We start from the raw sequence: 23,639 nt of genomic DNA, 5'->3' as shown, positions 1-23,639 counted from the left end.
TCCACAGCTAACATCATACCCTATGGTGAAAAATGGAGAGCTTATCCCCTAAGATCATGAACAAGACAAGGATGTCCACTCTCACCACTTTTATTCAATATAGCACTGAAAGTCATAGCCACAGAAATCAAAAACAAAAAGAGAAAAAAAGGATCCAAATTGGTAAGGAAGAAGTAAAACTTATGCTATTTGCAGATGATATGTCATTATACATATGAAAACCCTAAAGACTCCACTAAAAAAACTACTAGAACTAATAAACTAATTCACTAAAGTTGCAGGATACAAAATCAATGTACAGGAACCAGTTGCATTTCTATACACTAATAATGAAGTAGCAGAAATAGAAATTAAGGAAACGGCCCCATTTACAACTGCATCAAAAATAATAAAATATCTAGGAATAAACTCAACCCCCGAGGTAAAATACCTGTACTCTTAAAACTATATAACACTGATGAAAAAATTGAAGAAATGTTAAGATATTTCATGCTCATGGATGGGGAGAAGAAATATTGTTTAAATGTCCATACTACCCAAAGCAACCTACACATTTAATACAATCAGTATCAAAATACCAACAGCACTTTTCACAGAACTAGAACAAGTCTTGTACAGAACCACAAGAGACCCACATTAGCAAAAGCAATCTTGAAAAAAAAGGGACAAAACCAGATGTATCACAAGCCCAGATATGAAGATACACTACAAAGCTGTAGCAATGAAAACAGTTTAATACTGGCACGCACACACACACACACACACACACACACACACACACACAACCAACCATATATCAATAGAACATAATAAAGAGCCCAGAAATAAACCCATGATTATTTGGGCGATTAATCTACAAGAAAGGAGGCAAGAATATGCAATGGAAAAAAGAGAGTCTCTTCAACAATGGTGCTAGAAACTCAGCAGAAACTACATGTAAAAGAATGAAACCAGACCACTTTCTTACACCATACACAAAAATAAACTCAAAATGGGTTAAAGATCTAAATGTGAGACCTGAAACCAAAAAACACCCTAGAAGAGAGCAATGGCAGTAATTTTTCTGGCATTGACTGTAGCAACATTTTCTAGATATGTCTCCTGAGGCAAGGGAAACAAGCAAAAATCAACTAGTGGGACAATATCAAAATAAAAATCTTCCGCACAGGGAAAGAAACGATCAACAAAACTAAAAGACAACCTCTGAATGAGAAAAGATACTTGCAAATGACATATCCAATAATAGGTTAGTATCCAAAATATATAAAGCGCTTACACAACTCAACACCCAAAAAACAAATAATCCAAATAAAAATAGGCAGAAGACATGAACAGACATTTGTCCAAAGAAGACATCCAGATGGCCAATAGACACATGAAAAGATGCTAAACATCACTTATCATCAGGCCAATGCAAATCGAAACCACGAAGAGATATAACCTCACACCTATCAGAATGGCTAAAATCAAAACAAAAGAAACAAGTGTTGGCAAGGATATGGAGAAAAGGGAATGCTGTGCACTGTTGGTGAGAATGCAAACTGGTGCAGCCACTCTGGAAAACAGTATAGAGGCTCCTCAAAAAATTAAAAATAGAATTGCCATATGACCCAGTACTATTTCCACTACTGGGTATTTACATGAAGAACACAAAAACACTAATTTGCAATGATATATTTACCCCTGTGTTTATTGCAGCATTATTTACAATAGCCAAATTATGGAAGTGTCCATTGACAGATGAATGGATACACATGTGGTATGTGTATACAATGGAATATTATTCAGTCATAAAAAAGAATGAAATCTTGCCATTTGCAACACATAGATGGTATGTGTGTTAGAGGGTATAATGCTAGGTGATATAAGTTAGTCAGAGAAAGACAAAAACCATATGATTTCACTTATATGTGGAATTCGAGAAAGAAAACAAATGAGTAATGGGAAAAAAGAGATAAAAAAGATGGACTCTTTAATACAGAGAAATGATGGTTACCAGAGGAGAGGTGAGTGGGACAAGGGGTGAAACAGGTGAAGGGGATTAAGAGTACACTTATCGTGACAAGCATTGAGCAATGTATACAATTGTTGAACCACAACATTATACACCTGAAACTAATATAACACTGTGTCTTAACACTGGAATTAAAAATATATATATATATATAAATATATATATATAAATTATATATACATATATATATAATATATATATGTAAAATATATACATATATATACATATATATATATAAATATATATATATAAATTGTTATGTATATATAAATTGTTATATATATAAAAATTGCTTAAAGAACTAGGTTCATGATGTGAACATAAATTATAGCACAATACCTAGAGTGTATGCAAAAATACACCTGGGTAATTTGTCCAAAAGTAGATATGTCATCCAAAAACAAAACTACTAAATTAAAATCTCCAGAGTTGTGTCCTGATAATCTGCATTTTACAAGAACTCTAACTTTTTTTTAAATTTTTTTTAATGTTTATTTATTTTTGAGAGAGCACAAGTGAGGAAGGAGCAGAGAGAGAGGGAGACACAGAATCTGAAGCAGGCTCCAGGGTCTGAGATATCAGCACAGAGCCCGATGCAAGGCTCTAAATCATGAACTGCAAGATCACGACCTGAGCCAAAGTTGGCACTTAACCGATGGAGCCACCCATGCGCCCCAAGAACTCTAACTTTAAATTCTCACAGTACATTGAACTTTGACAATCAATTAGACATACATAAACCTAAATAGGATATTTTTTAAATGATATATAATTCCCTACCTGGATCTTTATTCATAGTGTCTGTATGTTACAACAAACGCACTTGTAACAAATAGCGTTCATGTGTCTCTGCACCATAGAAATTATCTTTTTATCTCTTTTTCCATTAAAAAGACAAACATTTTATGAAGTTATGGATATCTCTCAAAGTTACTTTTTTCCACGAGAACTTCCTCAAGGCATTTTTCACCTCCAAATTTCTGAGTGCACACATTTAAGAAGTTTAACAAGGGAGTCACCATGGTGACACCATGGTATACAACACAGCCACGACTTAATCAGTGGAAAAGATGGTGATTGGGTACAAATATATAAATATGCAGAACACAATACTAAGACCACCACAGTGACATGAGATACACAAATGGACACAGTTCTGTCTTCCCTCCAAGCTACCAGTCCTCAGGAAGCATATAATGACCACCAAGAAGACTTTCAGGAGGAAAATTTTAACAGGCAGATGAACCCACTGTTGACAGCAACAAAAAAGACCAAGGGTATAATTGTGTCCATGCAGACAAGTTTCAACAAAGGGTTTATATCACACACGAATGGTCTATGACATTGGAGCCACCTGCACGCAGTCACACCGTGAAGAGGACCTAAATGGTTGTAAGGACAAAGCCTCTACTACATGTCACCTGAAAGAGGAAGTCATATCCCTGTCACTCGTGATGATGTCATGGTGCTGGGGTTTGCAGATGGCCACATGGATGCTCAGCAAAGACTTAAGTCATGTACTTCCTCAGAGAGATGGTTTTCTTACAGCATAAGTGCCAGGCAACATTTTACGGGTCATGGAGGAAAAACAGCAGACTTCTAGAAGGGAGAAGTCACACAGGCAGAAAATGGAAGCAGTACCCAAGGGCAGGAGAGATGACCTGTTAAATGTCAAGACCTGGTCGGGGATAACAGTTCTCAGCACTCGGAAGCAGTAAACTTCCTAAATTAATAACTGACTTTTGTTTTGTAACCAAACTATTTTAAACCTGTTTAACTTCATTCTAAACTTATTTTAATGTTAAACTTATATGATTTATCTTATTTATATGTAAACTTATTTTAAACTTGAATTCAAAACATAAATATGCAAGACAAGGCATAAATCTGAAAAAGAACAGAAATGAGAGACCACTAGTCTCATCACATGTCAAAATGTGTTATATATCATGAAAATTATATTGTGTGTCAATTGGGACATGAATTAAGAGATCAATGAAACAGAATCATCCTGAATTGGGTACACAAATGAGATGTTAGAATATAAGAGGATTTCAAATCAATGGTAAAAAGATAATTATGTGACTATAAAAAAAATTACTAAAATTAAGAAACACAACTAAAATTCAATCCTTATTTAACTCCTATATCAAAATAAGTTCCCAATGGATCAACAGTTTTAATATAGAACCAAAAAAGAGCTTAAAAATTAAGTGCTAAAAAACAGTTGAAGAATACTTTGGTATGAATGAAGTGAGGAAAGTCTTTTTAAGCAAGATACAAACAAAAATATATACATTAAATATAAAATGTAAGACAAAATTGTTTACATGACAGAAGTATTCTACATAGTATAAAAAAAGTTAAGGGGTGCCTGGATGGCTCAGTTGGTTAAGCGTTCAACTCTTGATTTTGGCTCAGGTCATGATCTCACAGTTTGTGGGTTAGAGCCCTGGGACTGGGCCCTGCACTGCTTGGGATACTCTCTCTCTTCCTCTCTCTCACTGATCTCCCCTGTTTGCTCTCAATCTCTCTCAAAATACATAAATGAACTTAAAAAAAAATAGAATAAAAAAGTTAAAAATATCACAAGCCAGAAAAATAATAATTACTTACACAATAGTAAAATGGATCACATCTTTAGTGCATAAAAATCAGCAAGGAAAATACCAGAGAAAGATATTAGTAGACTATCCACAGAAAACTAAATACATACCATATTAAATATGAGAAAATGCTCCAACTCAATTATATCAAAAGATTTTGAAAGAAAAAGGATTTTGGTTAAACTATCAAAATGAAATAAAATACCTTTAATCAGATTGTTCTATTCCTTAAATATTTATTAGATACAGGTGGTTGAGAATGTGGAAAGAACTTCCAGACTGTGAGCAGCAGTGTGGCTGTTAGTAGAACCTCAGTTTGGTAATAACTACAAATACTGACATTTAACTCCCTGATCACTGACTCAAACACACATATCAATAATTCCTCTCCTAGCAACTCATATTTTCACCTCTTCAAAGACATGCATTTATTGCAAAATTCTTTGTCATACAAAAAGGTTAGGAACAATCTGAAGGGAAATGCATACATTAATTTTAGTATATATTTATAAGGGTGTATTACCTAGTACAAAAAAAAAAGCTAAGAATTAGATCTGCATGGACTGGTATGGAATATCTTCAACGTTGCAGATAATTTCACTTACATGTAAAATCTAAAAATCAAATAAACAGAAACAGACTCAAATACACAGAACAAAGTGATGATTACCGGCGGGGATGGGCGAAATAGGTAAAGGTGATTAAGAAGTACAAACTTCCACTTATAAAATATATAAGTCAAAGGGTACAGTACAACATAGGAAATACAGTAAATACTGTTGTAAAACCTTTGTGTGGTGACAGATGGTAACTGTACTTATCATGGTGAGCTTTCTGCCATGCCTGTAACTGTCAGAGCACTACGTTGTACACATGAACCTAATAAAGTATGTCAACTATACTTCAATTAAATAAGAAAATAAAAACTATATAAAAACTATTGGAAAATGAAAATCTTATTTTTTAAAAATTGTGCATAGTAAAAGCAATCATTTACATATACAGAAAAAACACACATATGTGTATTTGCATTTGCACATGCATTTGTAAAGATTATTACCTGATTAATTTGAAGAAACTGATTAAGTGATGCCTCTAAGGGGGAGGACTAGAGACCGTGCTGAGAGATAAGTAGGAAATTTATCCTATTCTGTAAGGTTTTCATTTTTGCTATTATAACCTGTTACACTTCAACTTTTCGTATATAAGACAACTGAAATTTAATAAAGAAGACATCTTATACATCATTAAATATTTTAAATAGTATAACAAAAACAATTCTATGACAAGAATCTAATTAAAAATAATACTAAGTCTCAGAAAATATATAAAATATAAGTGCATAAATGATTAAAACTTAGTGTAATCGTATAAAAATTTCCTCACAAATTCATTACCTCTTATGGATTCGTTGCTGGAAAGCCATTACTCATTCCTAAGTGAAGAGATCTACAATATGATATAGACCTTACATTCTAGCAGGGAGGGACACTTATTACAGCACAGTCATCTACTTCATTCGTTAATTATAATTATCATAAATTCTTTGAAGAAAGGAAAGTCAGAATCAGATTTTAGAAGACTTCTGAATTCTAAAGAAATGAACCCTAATGTCAAGTAACTCTCTTCATGGTGGATGATGTGCTCATTTACTACAATATGTGACATTTCTCCTCCAGAGTTTCTTCATAGCATTTGTCATCTCAGAATTTCTCAAAGTGTAGATCAGGGGGTTCAGCATGGGGGTTATGACTGTATAAAACACACTCAATGATTTGTCAATAGGGAAGGTCTTAGCAGGTCTCACATACATGAAAATGCATGGCACAAAGAATAAGACCACCACAGTGATGTGGGAACCACAGGTCTGGAGGGCTTTCCGCCTCCCTTCCGGACTAAGGTTCTTTAGAGAGTGCAAGATGACACCATAAGAGATGAGCAAGAGCACAAACACAATTGTGCAGATCAGTCCTCCGTTGGCCGCCACTAACAGGCCAATGACACGGGTGTCAGTACAGACCAGTTTCAGTAAGGGGTACATGTCACAGAAAAAATGATCAATGACATTGGGACCGCAGAATGGGAGCCCATAAATAGTGCTAAGTTGAATTACTGAATGCATAAAACCCCCAAACCAGGACCCTACCAGGAGCACAACACACACCCATTGTCTCATGACAATCAAATAATGCAAGGGCTTACAGATGGCCACATAGCGGTCATAGGCCATCACCAGCAGAAGAAAGACCTCTGATCCACCAAAAAAGTGCTCTGTAAATAGCTGGGTCATACAAGCATGGAAGGATATGGTATTTTCCCCAAAGAACAAATTTGAAATCAGTTCAGGAGAAATAGAAGAGGAATAAATGACATCCATAAATGATAAGCTAGCAAGAAAAAAGTACATAGGTGAGTCCAGGGTCTTACTAAAAGAAACAGTCAAGACAATGAGCAGGTTGCCCACCATGGTCAAAATATAGAAGAGCAGGAACATAACAAAAAGTACTTTCTGTTCCTTTGGATTCTGTGTGAGGCCCAAGAGGACAAAGTCAGTCACATTGTTCTTTGGTTCCATTTACTTAGTTCTTCTATTCCTTATAGGTGCTGCCTTCAGTTATTAGAAACAGTTTTGCCTTTAAAACAGAGGGGAAAAGTTTTAAGTGCATTATAAGCTTAATCTTTTTTATTTATCCCATTCAAAATGCACATGGAAGGGCGCCTGGGTGGCTCAGTTGGTTGAGCGTCCGACTTCGGCTCAGGTCATGATCTCCCAGTTTGTGGGCTCAAGTCACAGCTCACAGCCTGGAGCCTGCTTGGGATTCTGTGTCTCCTTCTATCTCTGCCCTTCCCCCACTTGTGCTCTGTCTCTGTCTCTCAAAAACAAATAAATGTAAAAAAATTTTTTTAAATGCACATGGAAAACTATTGATGTCAAACCTGTCAAAGACATTGATATCACCCAGTTGAATAAGACATAGTTTGTTACTCTCAGTGATTTCATACATAGGTGGCCAGACCATTACAGATCAATTTAATAAGTGTCACTATAAGTATAGTCACATAGATTATGGGCGCCCTGGGCCAGAACACATTAATCAACATGGGATCTGGGAGGGCTTCCCAGAGAAAGCAGTACTTTAGCTGAGTTTTAAAGGACAAAGGAGAGAACAAGAGAGGAGGAAAGAGAATTCCATGAAAGACACACACATCTAAAGTCATGCATAAAGTATGCTTCCTAAGTGAAGAATCACTTAAGGTAATTTACATATTCAAAGTGGAAGAAAAATTTATGAATGGTTCTCTGTATACAACTACCTAAATGTCATTTCTAAATGGGTATCAACTAAGTATTAAGATAAATTTGGGGGCACCTGGGTGGCTCATTAGGTTAAGCGTCTGACTTCAACTCAGGTCATGATCTCATGGTTCGTGAGTTCGAGCCCCACACTGGGTTCTGTGCTGACTGTGTGGAGCCTGCTTGGGATTCTCTTTCTCTCCCTCTCTCTCTGTCCCTCCCATGCTTGTGCTGTCTTTCACTCAAAAATAAATAAACATTAAAAAAATATAAATTTTTACTTTTCCACAATAAACCTATTCCTTCCTAGACGACCTCCATCTCATTACATGGCACAAAATATTTTGATGAGAGGAAATGTTAACACTGCAAGAAGAACATCTATTACTTGTTATGTACAACTATATATCACATGCTATTTCCATATTTACATAGACATTTTATATATATGTATATATACACATATATGTATATGTACATATACACACATACATATATATCTACATATGCACATATATATAGAATCACATTCAGTGTATAACATTTTATCTTTACAATTACAAGCACTGTTATCCCCACTATAAAAATTGAATACTTAATTTTCTCAAAGTCATACACCCTTCAGTGACAGAAATGTAATTATAAACTTTGACTTCAAATCTGTGATTCCAGAAGAAGTTTCCAACTTTTCAATTTTTTACAAACTCAAGTTTATAATAATTTCCTGTATAATAAAGTAAGTCACACAATTGAAAAGCCTGGCTTCCTCCATTAACTCTTACTGACTTACCTTTTGAAGCCTTGTTCACAATCAGTGGGAGGACTTTTTAACTAACTCATAAAGTCCTGGAAATGCCTCTTCCATCCAGTGTGACCACTGAGGACAAAAAGCTGCATAAGTTCTTAAGAACTAATTTGACTTCACATGACTATGTCCATCCATTTTCTACACAGTCTTCTAATCACTTCAGAAAATTATTATTACTTGATTGTAGACCTATTTAAAAGGAATTGCATGATGCAAACAGAAAAACAAAAATTTTCCACATTAGGGTAATTCATCATGGCAAACAAACCTATCTGACATAAGAAGTCAGCAACAAGTTTTTTTAAAAGCGAAGCTGTTCTCTAGAAACTAACTTCTTTTCTAGTGACTTCAAAAAAGAAAAATCACTATTCCAATTTTCTGGCCATCTTATTCTGGTACTAGGGCAAAACTAATTGTACCAAGATCTTGAGAGGACATTCTTGAAATATTTATCAACCCTCCTAAAAGAGTTGTAAGAGTTCTGAAGAAAGTGGCATCTTCTCCCCAGTAGAGGCGAAGTCATTGGCCACTTTTTGCCTTCTAACCAGATACAACATCGAGTCGTGCAACTGCATTGTGTCCAAGACTGATTCTTGCTGTTTTCAACCAAATTTTAAAATTTGAAAAGGACATCTCTATGTAAAGATACTTTTAGACCTATCACATTATGGGGAAGTTGGACAAGAAACCCTGGTGAACTATACAGTCCCAGGGCACAGGCTTACCCAAAGACTGACACTCTGTGATACACCACAGAACACTTGCCCCGCTATGTCACTAAAGCCAAGAACAGGTGGATAACGTAAGAAGAGATAAATTCTAAGGAAGGGTCGAAAAGAAATTCTAGAGATCAAAAAGACTAACAGAAATCAAGTATGCCTTTGGCAGGGCTCATTAATAGACTAGACATTGCCTCAGGACATGGCAATAGAAATTCCCCAAACTGAAAATCAAAGAGAAAACAGGCTGAAAAACAAAAAGCAGAAAACAAAAAAACCAGAACAGAATACGCAAGAACTGTGTGACAACTACCAAAGGGGTAACATCCTTGTAATGGGAATACCAGAATAAGAAGAAAAAGTGAAGGGAACAGAAGCAATACTTGAAGCAATAATAATGACTGAGAATTTCCCCCCCTCAAATTAATGTCAAACACCAAGCCTCCAGAAGCTCAGAGAATACCTCATAAGACAAATGCCAAACAAAAAAAAACCATATGGAGGTGAATCATATTCAAATTTCAGAAAATCAAAGATAAATTTATAAATCTTGACAGAGGCCAGAGGAAAAACATCTTACCTACAGAGGAGTGAGTATCCCAGAGATTAAGCTCTTTGATTATAGTGTAAGTGCTTGACATTAAGTTTTTGATTGCCAAAGACATATTTCAAAAGGCATCCCTCGTGAGTAAACATATTGCCAGCTATATGACAAAGCTACCAGACAAAGAATTAAGTCACCCCCACTCATGAAGTTCCCTCTTTCAGGAAGCTCTGGGTAACTTCAATAACTGACCACTTGAGTAGCCCTGCTTCTCCCTTTCCATCCTCTAATTCCCACTCTCATGCTCTAAAGCAGTCAATAAATAGTGAACCCACGAAACCCTAGATACCCACCCCATTCCACCAGACCCTAATAAATGCAGAGCCCCAGGTCTGTGCTCTTTTGCCCTCTACCTACAACCTCCTCAGGTGTGGCCCTCACTATGCCCTGGAGGCTCCAGGACCAGTGCATAATAAATCTTGTTCCTCAAAGTTCCCTGATCATCTTTGCCGCAGTGAAGTGTGTCCTGAAATCATAATAAGAACCACAAGGGCCAATCCAGCCACAATTCTGGTCTCAGCAGGGGAAATGTCTGTGGGGACTTGCTATAAGCAATACAGGCCCAGATGTGTGCCACAGGCATTCCTAGGCAATAACATTTCTGTCAATAGGCTGGGACCACCACCCCAAGAAGAGGAATGAACTACATCCAACTTCTTCTCCTCAGAGGCCACGCAAGAAAGAAGTGAATGGAGTCAACTATTTAAAGAGTTGAGAGCGAGAAAAAAACAATACCAACTTAAAATTCTGTGCTCTGTGAAATTATCCTTCAAAAGGGAAGAAGGGAAGTTGAACTCACAGAATCAGAGAGTAGAACAGTGGTTGGCTGGAGCTAGGGGTAGTGAAAGGGGGGAGTGTTGGTCAAAAAGCACAAACTTTCAGTTTAAGATGAATAAATTCTCAGTATCTAATAATCAGTTTGGCACCAGAGTTAACAATACCATGTTATATACTTGAGAGTAGATCTTAAACGTTCTCCACCCCCCCCAAAAAAAAAAAAAAAGTAATTCACATGAGGTGGTGAATGTTTTCACTTACCTCATTGTGGTAATAATTTCACAATATATACATGTACCAAATCATCACATTGTACATGTGAAGCTTATAAAATATTATATGTCAATTATATCTTAATAAAGCTGAGAAGAAACAAAACCTACACATGTTTCTAGCAACTTTATTCATAATTGCCAAAACGTGAAAGCAACCAAGATACCCTTCGGTAGGTGAGTGGATAAATATGTAATTTCTATGCCTGAAACCAATACTACACTATATGTGAACTAACTTGAATTTGAATACAATCTTGGAAGAAAAAAGTAAACTATGGCACGACCAGATAATAAATATTATTCAGCACTAAAACGATGAGATATCAAGTCAGGAGAAGACATGGAAGAAACTCAAATGTAGATTACTAAATGAAAGACTCTCGAAAGGCTACATATTGTATGATTCCAACTATGCAAAACTGTGGAAAAGGCAAACTATAAACTTAGTGAAAAGACCAATGGTGGCCAGAAGTTGGGGGAGAGGGTGGGGTGAATAGGCAGAGCACAAAGAATTTGTAGGACAGTGAAACTATTCTGTATGATACCGTAATGGTGGATACATGTCATTATACGTTTGTTGAGACCCATGGAATGAATAGCACCAGGAGGGAACCCTAGCGTGAAGTATGGACTTTGTGTGATACTAATGTTTCAATAAAGGTTCATCAGTTGTAACACATGTACCGCTCTCAGGTGACATGTCCATAGTGGGGGGAATTTGCATATGTGGGGATAAGGGTTATACGGGAATTCACCGTACTTTCTGCTCACATAGCTGTAAACTTTAAACTGAAAACTTTTCTAAAAATAAAGTTTGTTTCAATGTGACCTTTGTCCAGGAAGAGGAAGCACGCAAATGCATGTGGATAAGCTGGATGACCTGGGGGCCTGCATTTGGAGCCAAGATCCAAACAGAGATATGAGGTACAATGGAATGAGCTCACCATTTTAAACCTGGCCAACTGTGCATTCTCAACAGAATTCCCAATATGTTGGACAGAGGTGACGAGGATTAGTCTTCTTACTTAACAGTAGCATAACTTTTGAGGACATTAAACATCTCTAAGCTTTATTTTTTCCCTCTCACATAAAAAGAATAATATGAACTTCAAGAAATTATGATGATTGAATGATATAATGTATGCAAAGTGCTTCACATGGTGCCAGATCCACGATAGTCCACAATACATTTTCAGGCGGTTTTTTAAAAGGATGAGAGTCACTAAAGCAAGACAAGCGTTTTTGTTTATTATTGAGGAGAGCTTCCTTCAAAATTAAGGTAGAAGAGGTATTTGAGAAGTGCTACTGAGCCATATGCTGTGCTATGCTAATGCCACAAGGTTAAGGACAATTCTACCCATTTGTGTTTCTACTTCAGCAGCAACCACAGTTATTAGCAGAGGAGGTGTTCAGTAAAAATAAGTCATATGAATAACTCTATGGTACGAACAATTTTCCTGCTCTCAACTTCCTTGTGGTCCTTTATCTCTGCTTCTCCTCTGTGTAGGACAGAGACTAGGACACCCTTTAATTTTGTGGACATTTAAAACTATCTATGGGAGGAATGAAACCCATTTTGTGATCTCCCAACCCCAACTGTAAACACCCAGAGTGTGTGGCTGCCCAAAAATCTCTTAAAAGCATCCTGCACGTGTTAGTTTCCAAAGTACGTATCCACGTTCCCAAGATAGAATCCAAAGAACTCCATTTCCCTGTCCCTCTGCCACTTGGGTGCAGACATGTCATGGGTTCTGCCAACTGGGTGCATCTGTGCAAGTCTTTGAGTGGAAGTCAGTTATCTGGGGATAAGTGGTTCCAGGAATCAGAGTGGCTCTGAGGTCAGGAATGAAGTACCACACTGCAGTCTAGCCAGGGCAGGACAACCTTGGTTAGGGCACAAGCAGCAGCTCCCCTGGCATGTCAGTCCAGTCAGGTGTGCTTCCGGAAGCTATTCCTGATAACTCAACCTACAATCTGTGATTCCCACTCTTCCGAATATCCTTAAGCTATTTAAGTACGTATCATGGATCCCTTCTACTTAAGCCAGCTACAGAGGTTCTGCATCATCAGCTAAGAACCCCCGGCTGATATACTAAACTGACCTAAAGTTCTCCATTTCAATTTATCACCAAGAATGAAAAGTCATCAATTCCAGGAGCTTCCAGTTGACAAGGGTTCCTTTTAAGAACGCACTTATTCTTAGATGGGTTAAGTGGAGATGATGGCCTTTTATTCAGTATGCATGAAGCATTTACTGTGTGCCACTTCTATTCCGGGTGCTGGAAATACAGGTCTACTTTGAGTTTATGTTCTAATTGGAAAAGAGAATCAACAGGTGAATCGGATAATCGGATGGCGAAGATGCTGTAGAGAAATTGTGAGTGCCGTCATAGAACAACTCAGAGAGATGGTGTCTTTACGTGGTGGTTAAAGAAGACCTCTAAGGAGGTGGCAGTTGAGTTGCAGACTGAGTGGGGACAACAATCCAGGCAGAGGAAGGTCCAGAGAGAGAGCCCTTGGGGTATAAAGAACTAGTTCAAAGGCCCATAGGCAAAAATGAGGCCACTGCAGCTGAAGCTGGTGACAAGGGAAAGAACGATCGATACAGGATAGGGTCACAGAGAGGTGTTTGGGCTGGACGATTGTACAGAGCTGTACAACTTAAGCAAATGCTTTCACATGGGAAAAAAATTGTAGATGTTAAAGAAACAAGGAGGAGAAAAAGTGGAGATCCATGCTGTTGGCTATACCAAAGAGTCCACCAAAGTAGACACCTTCCAGGGAGCACATGCAAGTTCTGGGAAAAGATGGTTGCTCAAGCACTGATATTTTATTTCACTTCATCCTGATTTTAATTAGAGCTGAACTAATTGTAAGGTTAATGTCGCTTGGTGATCTCTGAGTCAGAAGAGAGCTGTTAAAGACACTCATCCGTGTCAGATAAAAATCTCCTTCCCGTGTACAGAAATTCCTCTCTGGTGGTTTTACTCATGATCTTCAGCTCACTGTCTCTCACTCTTGGACATAGATAAATGCTGTAAAATCTTGCTTTTGGGTCTTCCTTGAATGCGAAACCTAAAGAGGTCCCTTGCCTTCTGAGGCACTATCACCTCACATCCTTTCATTTTTAAGCACTTGTCTCCTGAATGAAACTTTTTATATATACATTAACTTACTTATCGCCTATCTCCCTCCACTAGAAAGTGTTATGTGATCCGTGTCATTATTATGATGTATACCACAGTGTTTAAGAGTGCAAATTCTAAAGCCAAACTACACAGGCTCAAATCCCACCTCAGGCATTTTCTAGTTCGGCGACCTACAGTAAATTATTTCAGTTTTCCACACTTCAGTTCTCCTGGAAAGCAGGAATAACATTATCTATTTCATAGGGATCTTAGGGGAGTAAACAGTAACTTGCCTTTGTAGCACCAGCCATATCGTAATAAGTAGCAATCGCTTTTACTACAATTACTAATTATTGTCCTACAGATTTTTTTGTTGGTCATAAAAAGTTTATTAAATTTGAGAGTCTTCCTTAACCTAACTGTGCCTTTGGAGACATTCACATTTTTAAGGTGAATTTTTTTTAGAGAGTTAATCTCATCCATCTTGCATTAATTTTGAGGGCTTTATTCTTAGAATTTTCAAAGTGCCTCATGACCTAATAGAAATACCTAGAGTTCAATAATATGTATAAATCAGAGGGCTTTTTTAAATCAGGCAGAAATAGGACCCAAACAAAGAAGTGAGGGAGCATCAAAGACAGTGACATTTATTAAGTACCCACTGAGTGACAAGTACCCACTAGATACTTGGCATACAGTATCTCAACTAATGATTAAAACTACCCTTTGAAAAATGTTACCATTTCACTGTACATGTGAACAAAGATTAAAATAAGATTCTGAGAGCTGTGAAATTCACACGATGTTACATAAACTAACAAGATAGAATTCAATACTAATTCTGTCTACTCCATAACCCAAATCTTCCCACATCACCCAAAACTGCCACTAAAGTGTTAGTGACTTCCAGCGGCTGAATAATAACTTAAAAGCCAATAACACTCTTAGCTAAAGTTCAAGGGAAAAGTTATCTGACATAGTATTGATGATACAAGGAGATGTCTTTTTCACGAAGGAGACAGGAACCAAGGTAAGATCCATAGAGGTCCTGTCCCAGACATAACAAGGGCCTTGCTAGTTCAGGAAGAGAGAGAAGCAAAATTCTATCTGTATTAAAAATTGGGTCATCACCAGTCAATTTTTTTCTTTGCAGTATACTTTTATAATGTTTCCTATGTGCCATGAACTTTCATAAGCACTTAACATATATAATCCCACTTAGAAGACCCCAAAACATTATGAAATGGGTGTTATTGTTTCAATTTTTTACAGAAAAAAAAATACCATTGAAAGGTAAAATAACTTTCCCAGGTCACACTCCACCCAGGAAATGTACTCTGGAGTCTACCCTCACCACCCTACCATACCATCTACTCTTAACAAATATCTCAATTAAATATCTCACTTAATTCTGTTCATATTCTGGTTGCCCGCTATACTGACCTTGGGTTCATAAAACAATGACTTTGTGGCTCTTCAAGTCAGACTTGTCAGAAAAAAAAAATCATACCCATAAATGGATCGGCCCCAAGGTCTAGGAAGCATGAGGCCAACAGAAATAAAAATAGAAGAGCATGGGAAAGTAATAGCCAAGGATGTTGGGAAGCATTCCAGCACCCCCCCCCCCCCAGAATTTTACAAGGCCAGTTTGCTCAGAGTACTATACTTCACAGAAGGTACAAAGAAACAATGTATTATCCTTTCTGATGCTCAAAAAATAGATTAAGTGGTTCTGTACTGTTATAGAGACTCCAGTAATAAATTTCATGACTAACACCTATTGAGAAGTGGTTGGTAATAAAAGATCTACGAGGATTCGTTATTAACCTTGATAATATCTCTATCACTCTCTTTTCACTCAAAGAATTGTAGTTTGCTGAAGTCCACATTGTATGTGGCAAAAGTAAGTTTTGATCTCAGAACTATCTTACTTAGAGACTATTTTCTTAATGACAATAACATACCTCCAAATATACATATAGAAATGATACATAAGATCTCCTTCACATAGAAAAATCATGAAAATAATGTTCTTGATGTAAATGACTAGTATTACAAGAACAATGAATTGTAATCCAAATAATTCAGTAAGAATAGATAGTAGGCCTTCCCTTTGGAAGCAAGAGAGGAAAAGAGAGAATCAGATCAGATGTAGCAAAAGATTTGAAAGTATTGAAAGTGAAGATAAAGAATATGGAGAGCTTTTCTATCTTCACAGAGTATTACATTTTTGTTTTGCAGTTACAAAGGTAGTGAGCTTGTATTTCATGACTTACGAAGAACTGAGTTTCGTTACTTCCTAGGAATTGCTTTAACAAGATCATCCATTAATAGGCTGATGATACAAGCATAATCTATAGCATTGTTGCTCAAAGGGTATGTATAAATCACCTGCTTAGAAACATCCACAAAATTTGTTTAAAATGCAATTCAAGGGGCGCCTGGGTGGCTCAGTCGGTTAAGCGTCCGACTTCGGCTCAGGTCATGATCTCTCAGCCTGTGAGTTCGAGCCCCGCGTCAGGCTCTGTGCTGACCGCTCAGAGCCTGGAGCCTGTTTCAGATTCTGTGTCTCCCTCTCTCTGACCCTCCCCCGTTCATGCTCTGTCTCTCTCTGTCTCAAAAATAAATAAAGGTTAAAAAAAATTTAAAAAAAAAAAAATGCAATTCAAGAACATTCCCATTGAATTAGAATCACTACAGCTGTATCCTGGAAATGTGCATTTTAACAAGAATTCCAGCTGATTCTGAAAGTAAGTAAAGTTTGACAACCAAATGACCAATAAATAAATCTAAATGGGATTTTTTTTGATGTTTATTTATTTTTGAGTGACAGAGAGAGAGACAGAGAACCAGCAAAGGAAGGACAGAAAGAGAGAGAGGGAAACACAGAATTCAAAGCAGTCTCCAGGCTCTGAGCTGTCAGAACAGAGCCCGATGCAGGGCTTGAACCCACAAACCATGAGATCATGACCTGAGCTGAAGTCGGACGCTAAACTGACTGAGCCACCCAGGCGACCCTAAATGGGATATTTTTAAATGATAAATGATTTCCTGCCTGGGCCTTTCCTCTTAGGACTTATGTGCCAACATCAACATACTTTTATATATAATGTCCACTTGGCCCTGAACCATAGAAATTATATTATTTTCTTTTTGTCATTTAAAATATGAAGTGATTTTATGGGGCGCCTGGGTGGCTCAGTCGGTTAAGCGGCCAACTTCCACTCAGGTCATGATTTCGCAGTCCGTGAGTTCCAGCCCTGCATCGGGCTCTGGGCTGACAGCTCAGAGCCTGGAGCCTGTTTCAGATTCTGTGTCTCCCTCTCTGCCCCTCCCCCGTTCATGCTCTGTCTCTCTCTGTCTCAAAAATAAAAAAAACGTTAAAAAAATAAAATAAAATAAAATAAAATAAAATAAAATAAAATAAAATGAAATAAAATATGAAGTGATTTTATGCTGTTGTGATTATTTTTCCATTGAAGTCACCTTTTGATCCGGAGCTTCTTTATGGCACTTTTCACCTCTGAATTTCTCAACGTATAGATTAAAGGGTTTAACATAGGAGTTATCATGGTATAAAACACAGCCACAGCTTTATCAATGGAAAAGGTGATCACTGGGCGCAGATATACAAATAAGCAGGGCACAAAGAAGAAAATGACCACGGTGATGTGAGAGACGCAGGTAGAGAGGGCTTTGCGTCTCCCCTCCAAGCTATAGGTCTTTAGGGAGAGCAAGATGACCACATAGGAAACCACCAAAAGAAGGAAGTTTAACAAACAGATGAACCCACTATTGGCAGCAACAAAGAGACCAAGGGTATGAGTGTCCATGCAGACAAGTTTCAATAAAGGGTACAAATCACACATGAAATGATCTATGACATTGGGGCCACAGAAAGGCAGCCAGACTGTGAAGAGGATCTGAATGGTTGCATGGACAAAGGCTCCAGCCCAGGCCACTCCTACAAGGAGGCCACACGCCTGGTGACTCATGATGGTTGTGTAATGCAAGGGTTTGCAGATGGCCACATAACGGTCATAGGCCATTACTGTGAGAAGGATAATCTCAGCAGCACCAAAAAAATGTTCAGCAAAGACTTGAGTCATACATCCTGTAAAAGAGATGATTTTTCTCACAGTAAGAGTGTCAGCGAGCATTTTAGGGGTCATGGAGGAAGAACAACAGCCATCTATAAGGGCCAAGTAAGACAGGAAGAAGTACATGGGGGTTTCGAGGGCACTACTGGTACTGATGGTGATCATGATGAGCAAGTTGCCCGCCAAGGTGACCAAGTAGACAATTAAAAACACAAAAAAGGAGAATTTCTGAAGTTCCACGTTTTGAGTCAAGCCCAGGAGGATGAATTCTGTCACATTATTCATCTTCTTCATCAGTTCAGTTCAGGTGACAAGTGACTTCCCTGAAAAGAAAGTCATACTCATACTCAAAGCCATCCTCAATAATGATGCCTTCTTCTAATGAATAAATATTCATGGAATGCCTTATTTTTTCTAGTTTTACAGAAGGCAAAAACAAGCACAAGACCATATCAATGATTTCATTTTATATATTCTTACAAGTGACAATATAGGTGGTATTTTTTGTTCTTTATAATTTCCTGATTTGTTTTAATTTTCTACAAGATTGTGTAACCTTTAAAATCAGAAAAGAAAAATACCATGCATTAATTTGGAAAAGCCAATCCATGATGTAGCCATACATGAGGCACATTCAAAATACCCAAAGATGTAAGTATTTTATCCCCAAAATGGCTGCACCCGTTTACCAGTGAAAATCCAATTTGTTCTAATTGAGTTTACAAAAAAAGACTCAAAGACACGTAAAGATTCTTTCACAAGCCATACTTTATCCTACTTTACCTGTCTGGAAACTTTTCAGCTTCCTCAAGACTAAAAATGGCATTGCTACCTTCTCCCAATCTTAGAGAAGCTAGTAAATGGTCATTACGGCACTAGCCACATTGTCTCATACTCTTCTCTCATTCTTCAACAGGCAAATTGTCTTTGAAGGAAAAAATGTGCCTTCACAATTGTAATCTTATTCATTTTTGTATTCCCAATGCTGGCTAAAAAGTAAACACTCATAAAGCATTCACTGAGAGAGGCAGAAGGAAAAAAAAAAGAGAGGCAAAAGAAAGAGAGGGAGAAATAAATGAGAAAGGACAAAGTAGAAATGCATTAAAGAGCAAAGAGAAATGGGTTTAAAATCCAGACATAGGGGTATCTGGGTGGCTCAGCTGGTTGAGCATCCAACTCTTGATTTCAGCTCAGGCTGCCATCTCAGGGCATGGGATCGAGCCCCGCATCAGGCTCTGCACAGAGCAGGAGCCTACTTAAGATCCTCTCTCTCTCTCTCTCTCTCTCTCTCTACCTCCCTCCTTCCCTCCCTCCTTCTCCCTCTCCCTCTGCCCCTCTCCCCTACTCATGTTCTCTCTCTCTCAAATAAAAAAAAAAATAAAATGAAATGAAATAAAATCCAAAGACTTAGATTGGAAACTGGAATTCACCCCTATTAACTACATAACATCAATTTATTTCATCTCTCTGTGCTTCAGTTTTTTCATCTGTTAAAGCAGGGAATAAATATACCTATATTTAGGAGTGTTGTGAAGATACAATCAGTTCAAATTTACTATTGTTGTTAATATTGTTTTATTGTTCTCGTGGGAGTATCACTAAAGAAAACTTTCAAAATTGTCTCTGAACGTCTCTAAAGGGCAAAGATTCTGAAAATGTAAGCTAACCAAGTGAGAGGAAACAGGAGACTAAGCAAAACCATGATAAGTGTCAAAAAGAAAGGCCATCAGATTTAAAAAAGAAAAATTTTAAAGCAAGTGATTAGAAGAAACTTTAACACAAATTTTCAACTATTGGTTTAGTTGGCTTGCTTTATTTGTGGGATTTATTGTCTATTCACTAATTGATTTACTAAAGATATATTCTAAGCTTAAAATAATGTACTCCTCTCAAACTTGACTCTACAACCAAATATGGATTTTTCCAGGAAATAGGAAACTTTATGTAAACCTTGTTCACTATTGAAATAAATACCTTGCACACTGTTGTGTCTTACTTGTCTTAGGACCTATTCAACTTTATACCCACAGTGATAGCTAATATTAGGTATTATAAAGCATTTGAGAGAAAGCAACAAAGGGGAAGTAGAGAGAGAAAGGGAAGAGAAATAAAGAGGAGAAAATATAAAACCAAAAAGGAAAAGAGGAAAAAAGGCAAGAGGAGAAAAGCGGACACACTACAAAGTCATCCAAGAAAGACTTTGGTAAGTAAATTGTAATATTTCCAACAAGTACTGCACTTGAAATCTGAACTTTTTATCAAACTCATCTGCTGATTATGGCCCTTAGGATCAACATCAGAGAAAAATGCGAACAAATCAGTAAGTCCTGACATACAAACTGGTCAGAAAAAAAAGTTATTTTTGCCTAACTCAGTGCTGAGGGTTATAAACTACAGTCTTGTCAAGAGTTGGTCCTTTGCAGACTCAACAATACTTAAACTGAAGGGCTTTCTTCAAACAGAGGTGTAAGAAACCATAGTAATGGTCATGTTAATTTATGTAAATTTACTGTTTGAAAAAACGAACAAACAAGCACAGTGTTTCCAGAAAAGAAAATCTTGAAGTAAAATCAAAAAGAAGAAAATGTGCTTCTCTTACATACCAACACTCCCCATGTAGTGTATGACTGGGATTTCTCCCCATGGCCTGACTTGTTCAGAAAACAAACTATCTCAGATAGTAGACACACTCACTTTGTATTTGAGAGGAATTTGGATTTTGGAGAGGAGATTTTCAGCAGCTTAGCACATTTCTATTTCTGTGGGATTCACATAAATCTATCTTTAGGATTTGTTTTAAGTTTTTTCTATAGAACTTGGTGTGAGACTTACAGGCCCTAAGAACATGGCAGCCATTTTTAAAGCCAGAAAAGTAAATCCAATTACCAAAACATCAGCAGTTGACTAGAAGTCTCTGAGATGAGGAATCTCTTGAAGCCTAGTCTTCTGAGCCTTTTTTTCAGAGCATCTATACTCAGTGCTGAGCCACACATACTTTGGTCTTTGGGACGCATCCACTTTCTCACATCATTTCACCAGCTCCCCGTGGCTAACCACAGATGTAGTCAGGGAGAGGCACTGCCTTTGTGGTTCGCTCTGCTAAGAAACGCCCTGCTTCTCAACTCCTTCAGTTCTCAGAAGACAGGCACCAGTTTGATTTAAGTAGTGACTCAACCTCTACGCTATTTCCCCAAGGGAAGAGTAGTTAATTTTAGGAGTCCTTGCCAAAACGGCAGCTAAATGCTTCTCCCTTCCTCCCTTCCTCCTATAGTCCCTCTGACTACAGAAGGACATTTTTGACAAGGGTTAGAATTCATCTACAGGAACAGGATAATTACCAGGCTACAGGCAGAAGCTGGATTCTACATTTCCTTTTTTTTTTTTTTTTTTTTTTTTGTCCAGTAAATGTTCGTGGAACATCTAAAATATACCAGGCACAGTGTTGTTCAATAATAATAATGACAGTAACTAACTATTGAGTGCTATATGCCAGGTCCTGTATCCAACACATTATACAAGGTACCCTTTGTGATGGGTACTATTATTATTTTCGTTCTACAAATGAGGAAACTGAGGTATTATGAGTATAGGTAATTTACACAGGATCAGATGTGAGTAGTGGCAGAAGGCAAATCTGCCTTCACAGCCCAGCTAGTGTATCTGCTCTCATATGCAAGAATTCAACTATTAAAAAATGAAGAGAGGGAGTGGTGAGCATTATAAAAAAGAACACAGTGCCATATGCCTGTGTAATGGGAACATGCTTTAAACTGGGATGGAGGTGGAATGCTCAGGGAAGGTATTCTCAAGGAAGTGATGTTGAAGTTGAAGCCAGAAAAACATTACCCAAGGTCTAGACTAGATACATAAGAGAGAAGATTGGGCCAGACTATATCATTGGGTGAACATGAACAATGAACAAGATCTCAGTGAGAGTATTTGTGGTTCTGTACAATCAATTATATTTTTCCAAATGTATAAGATAAATTGACTGTATGCTTTCATTGTCATGATCAAGTAGGTGGAAATTACTTGAGCAGAATAGTAAAAATGCATTGAGCAACTGAAAAAAAACAGTTATAACTGACTGAAAAAGGATGGGGCGCCTGGGTGGCTCAGTTGGTTAAGTGTCTGACTTGATTTCCTCTCAGGTCATGATCTCACAGTTCGTGGGATTGAGCCCCACATCAGTTCTGCACTGATAGCTTGGAGTCTGCTTAGAACTCTCTCTGTCTGTCTGTCTCTCTCTCTCTCTCTCTCTCTCTCTCTCTCTCCCTCTCTCTCTCTCTCTCTCTTTCCCCCTCCCCACCTCTCTCTCTCTCCAAATAAATAAATAAACTTTAAAAAAATTTTTTTAAAAGAAAGAGGAGCAAAGACAACTTAAAGCACCTAGATATCACATAAACACAGACTCAGCCTCCAATCTAAGCAGTACCAGGAATATGTTTTCCTACCTTGAAATAACTTATTTACCGTTCTCAGACTCAATTTTTCTTATCTTCAAAAAAGGACTACATATCATTGTTTTGAGAATTAAATTAACCCACGAGAAATAATGAAGGAATGAACAAATGAATAATAAATGGCAGCCATATTTCTACTGACTAAAAAAAAAAAAAAAATACAAGATCTCAAACTTGAGATGAAATTTTCACCAAAATTTTTAAGAATCTGTTTTCAAGTTACTAGAGAAATCTACCTTCTCAGACATTCTTCGTGAATTATTTCCCATCACAGAATAACTAAAATGCTCACCTTCTCTCTCTGGAACTGCTTGTTCTAGAACTCCAGTATTCAAGTCTACAGCTCCTGTGTATTGAGGTACATTCTTTGGGCTCAGGCAGTGCTCCCGCTGGTGCTTCACAGCTGATGTTGTTGATAGATTTATGGGTACTTCCACATTTTAAGTATTACTGAAAGTCTGCTACAAAGACTGGTACACAATTCCAGATGTACACATGCCCACCATTGCAGAGTATGTATCTAGGAGTTGAAACTATGAATTGAGGGGCGCCTGGGTGGCGCAGTCGGTTAAGCGTCCGACTTCAGCCAGGTCACAATCTCATGGTCCGTGAGTTCGAGCCCCGCGTCAGGTTCTGGGCTGATGGCTCAGAGCCTGGAGCCTGTTTCCGATTCTGTGTCTCCCTCTCTCTCTGCCCCTCCCCCGTTCATGCTCTGTCTCTCTCTGTCCCAAAAATAAATAAACGTTGAAAAAAAAATTAAAAAAAAAAAAAGAAACTATGAATTGAGGTTATGTGAATCTTCAAGATTACTAGATAAGGCCAAATTATTTTCCAAAGTAGTTGTACTAAT

The 23,639-nt window shown here is 37.5% G+C and overlaps 2 protein-coding genes across 2 annotated transcripts; both read right to left on the bottom strand.

Annotated features, from left to right (window-relative positions):
• Nucleotides 1-6,265: 6,265 nt before the first annotated feature.
• LOC115525252 (olfactory receptor 4A47-like) lies at nucleotides 6,266-7,198 on the bottom strand. The gene has a single exon (XM_030332352.1). The coding sequence runs from the start codon at nucleotides 7,193-7,195 to the stop codon at nucleotides 6,266-6,268; it is 930 nt and encodes a 309-aa protein (XP_030188212.1). The 5' UTR covers nucleotides 7,196-7,198.
• Nucleotides 7,199-17,708: 10,510 nt separating this feature from the next.
• Nucleotides 17,709-18,623, bottom strand: LOC115526360 (olfactory receptor 4C12-like). The gene has a single exon (XM_030333776.1). The coding sequence runs from the start codon at nucleotides 18,618-18,620 to the stop codon at nucleotides 17,709-17,711; it is 912 nt and encodes a 303-aa protein (XP_030189636.1). The 5' UTR covers nucleotides 18,621-18,623.
• Nucleotides 18,624-23,639: the final 5,016 nt, after the last annotated feature.

This window comes from Lynx canadensis, chromosome D1, assembly GCF_007474595.2.
Source record: "Lynx canadensis isolate LIC74 chromosome D1, mLynCan4.pri.v2, whole genome shotgun sequence".
NCBI classification, from domain to species: domain Eukaryota; kingdom Metazoa; phylum Chordata; class Mammalia; order Carnivora; family Felidae; genus Lynx; species Lynx canadensis.
The sequence above is the reverse complement of the archived record's forward strand: the minus strand, read 5'-3'. Positions and strand labels throughout refer to the sequence as shown.

Excerpts from the sequence above, each read along its gene's own strand:
- LOC115525252 (XM_030332352.1), bottom strand. The coding sequence starts at position 7,195 with ATGGAACCAAAGAACAATGTGACTGACTTTGTCCTCTTGGGCCTCACA.
- LOC115526360 (XM_030333776.1), bottom strand. The coding sequence starts at position 18,620 with ATGAAGAAGATGAATAATGTGACAGAATTCATCCTCCTGGGCTTGACT.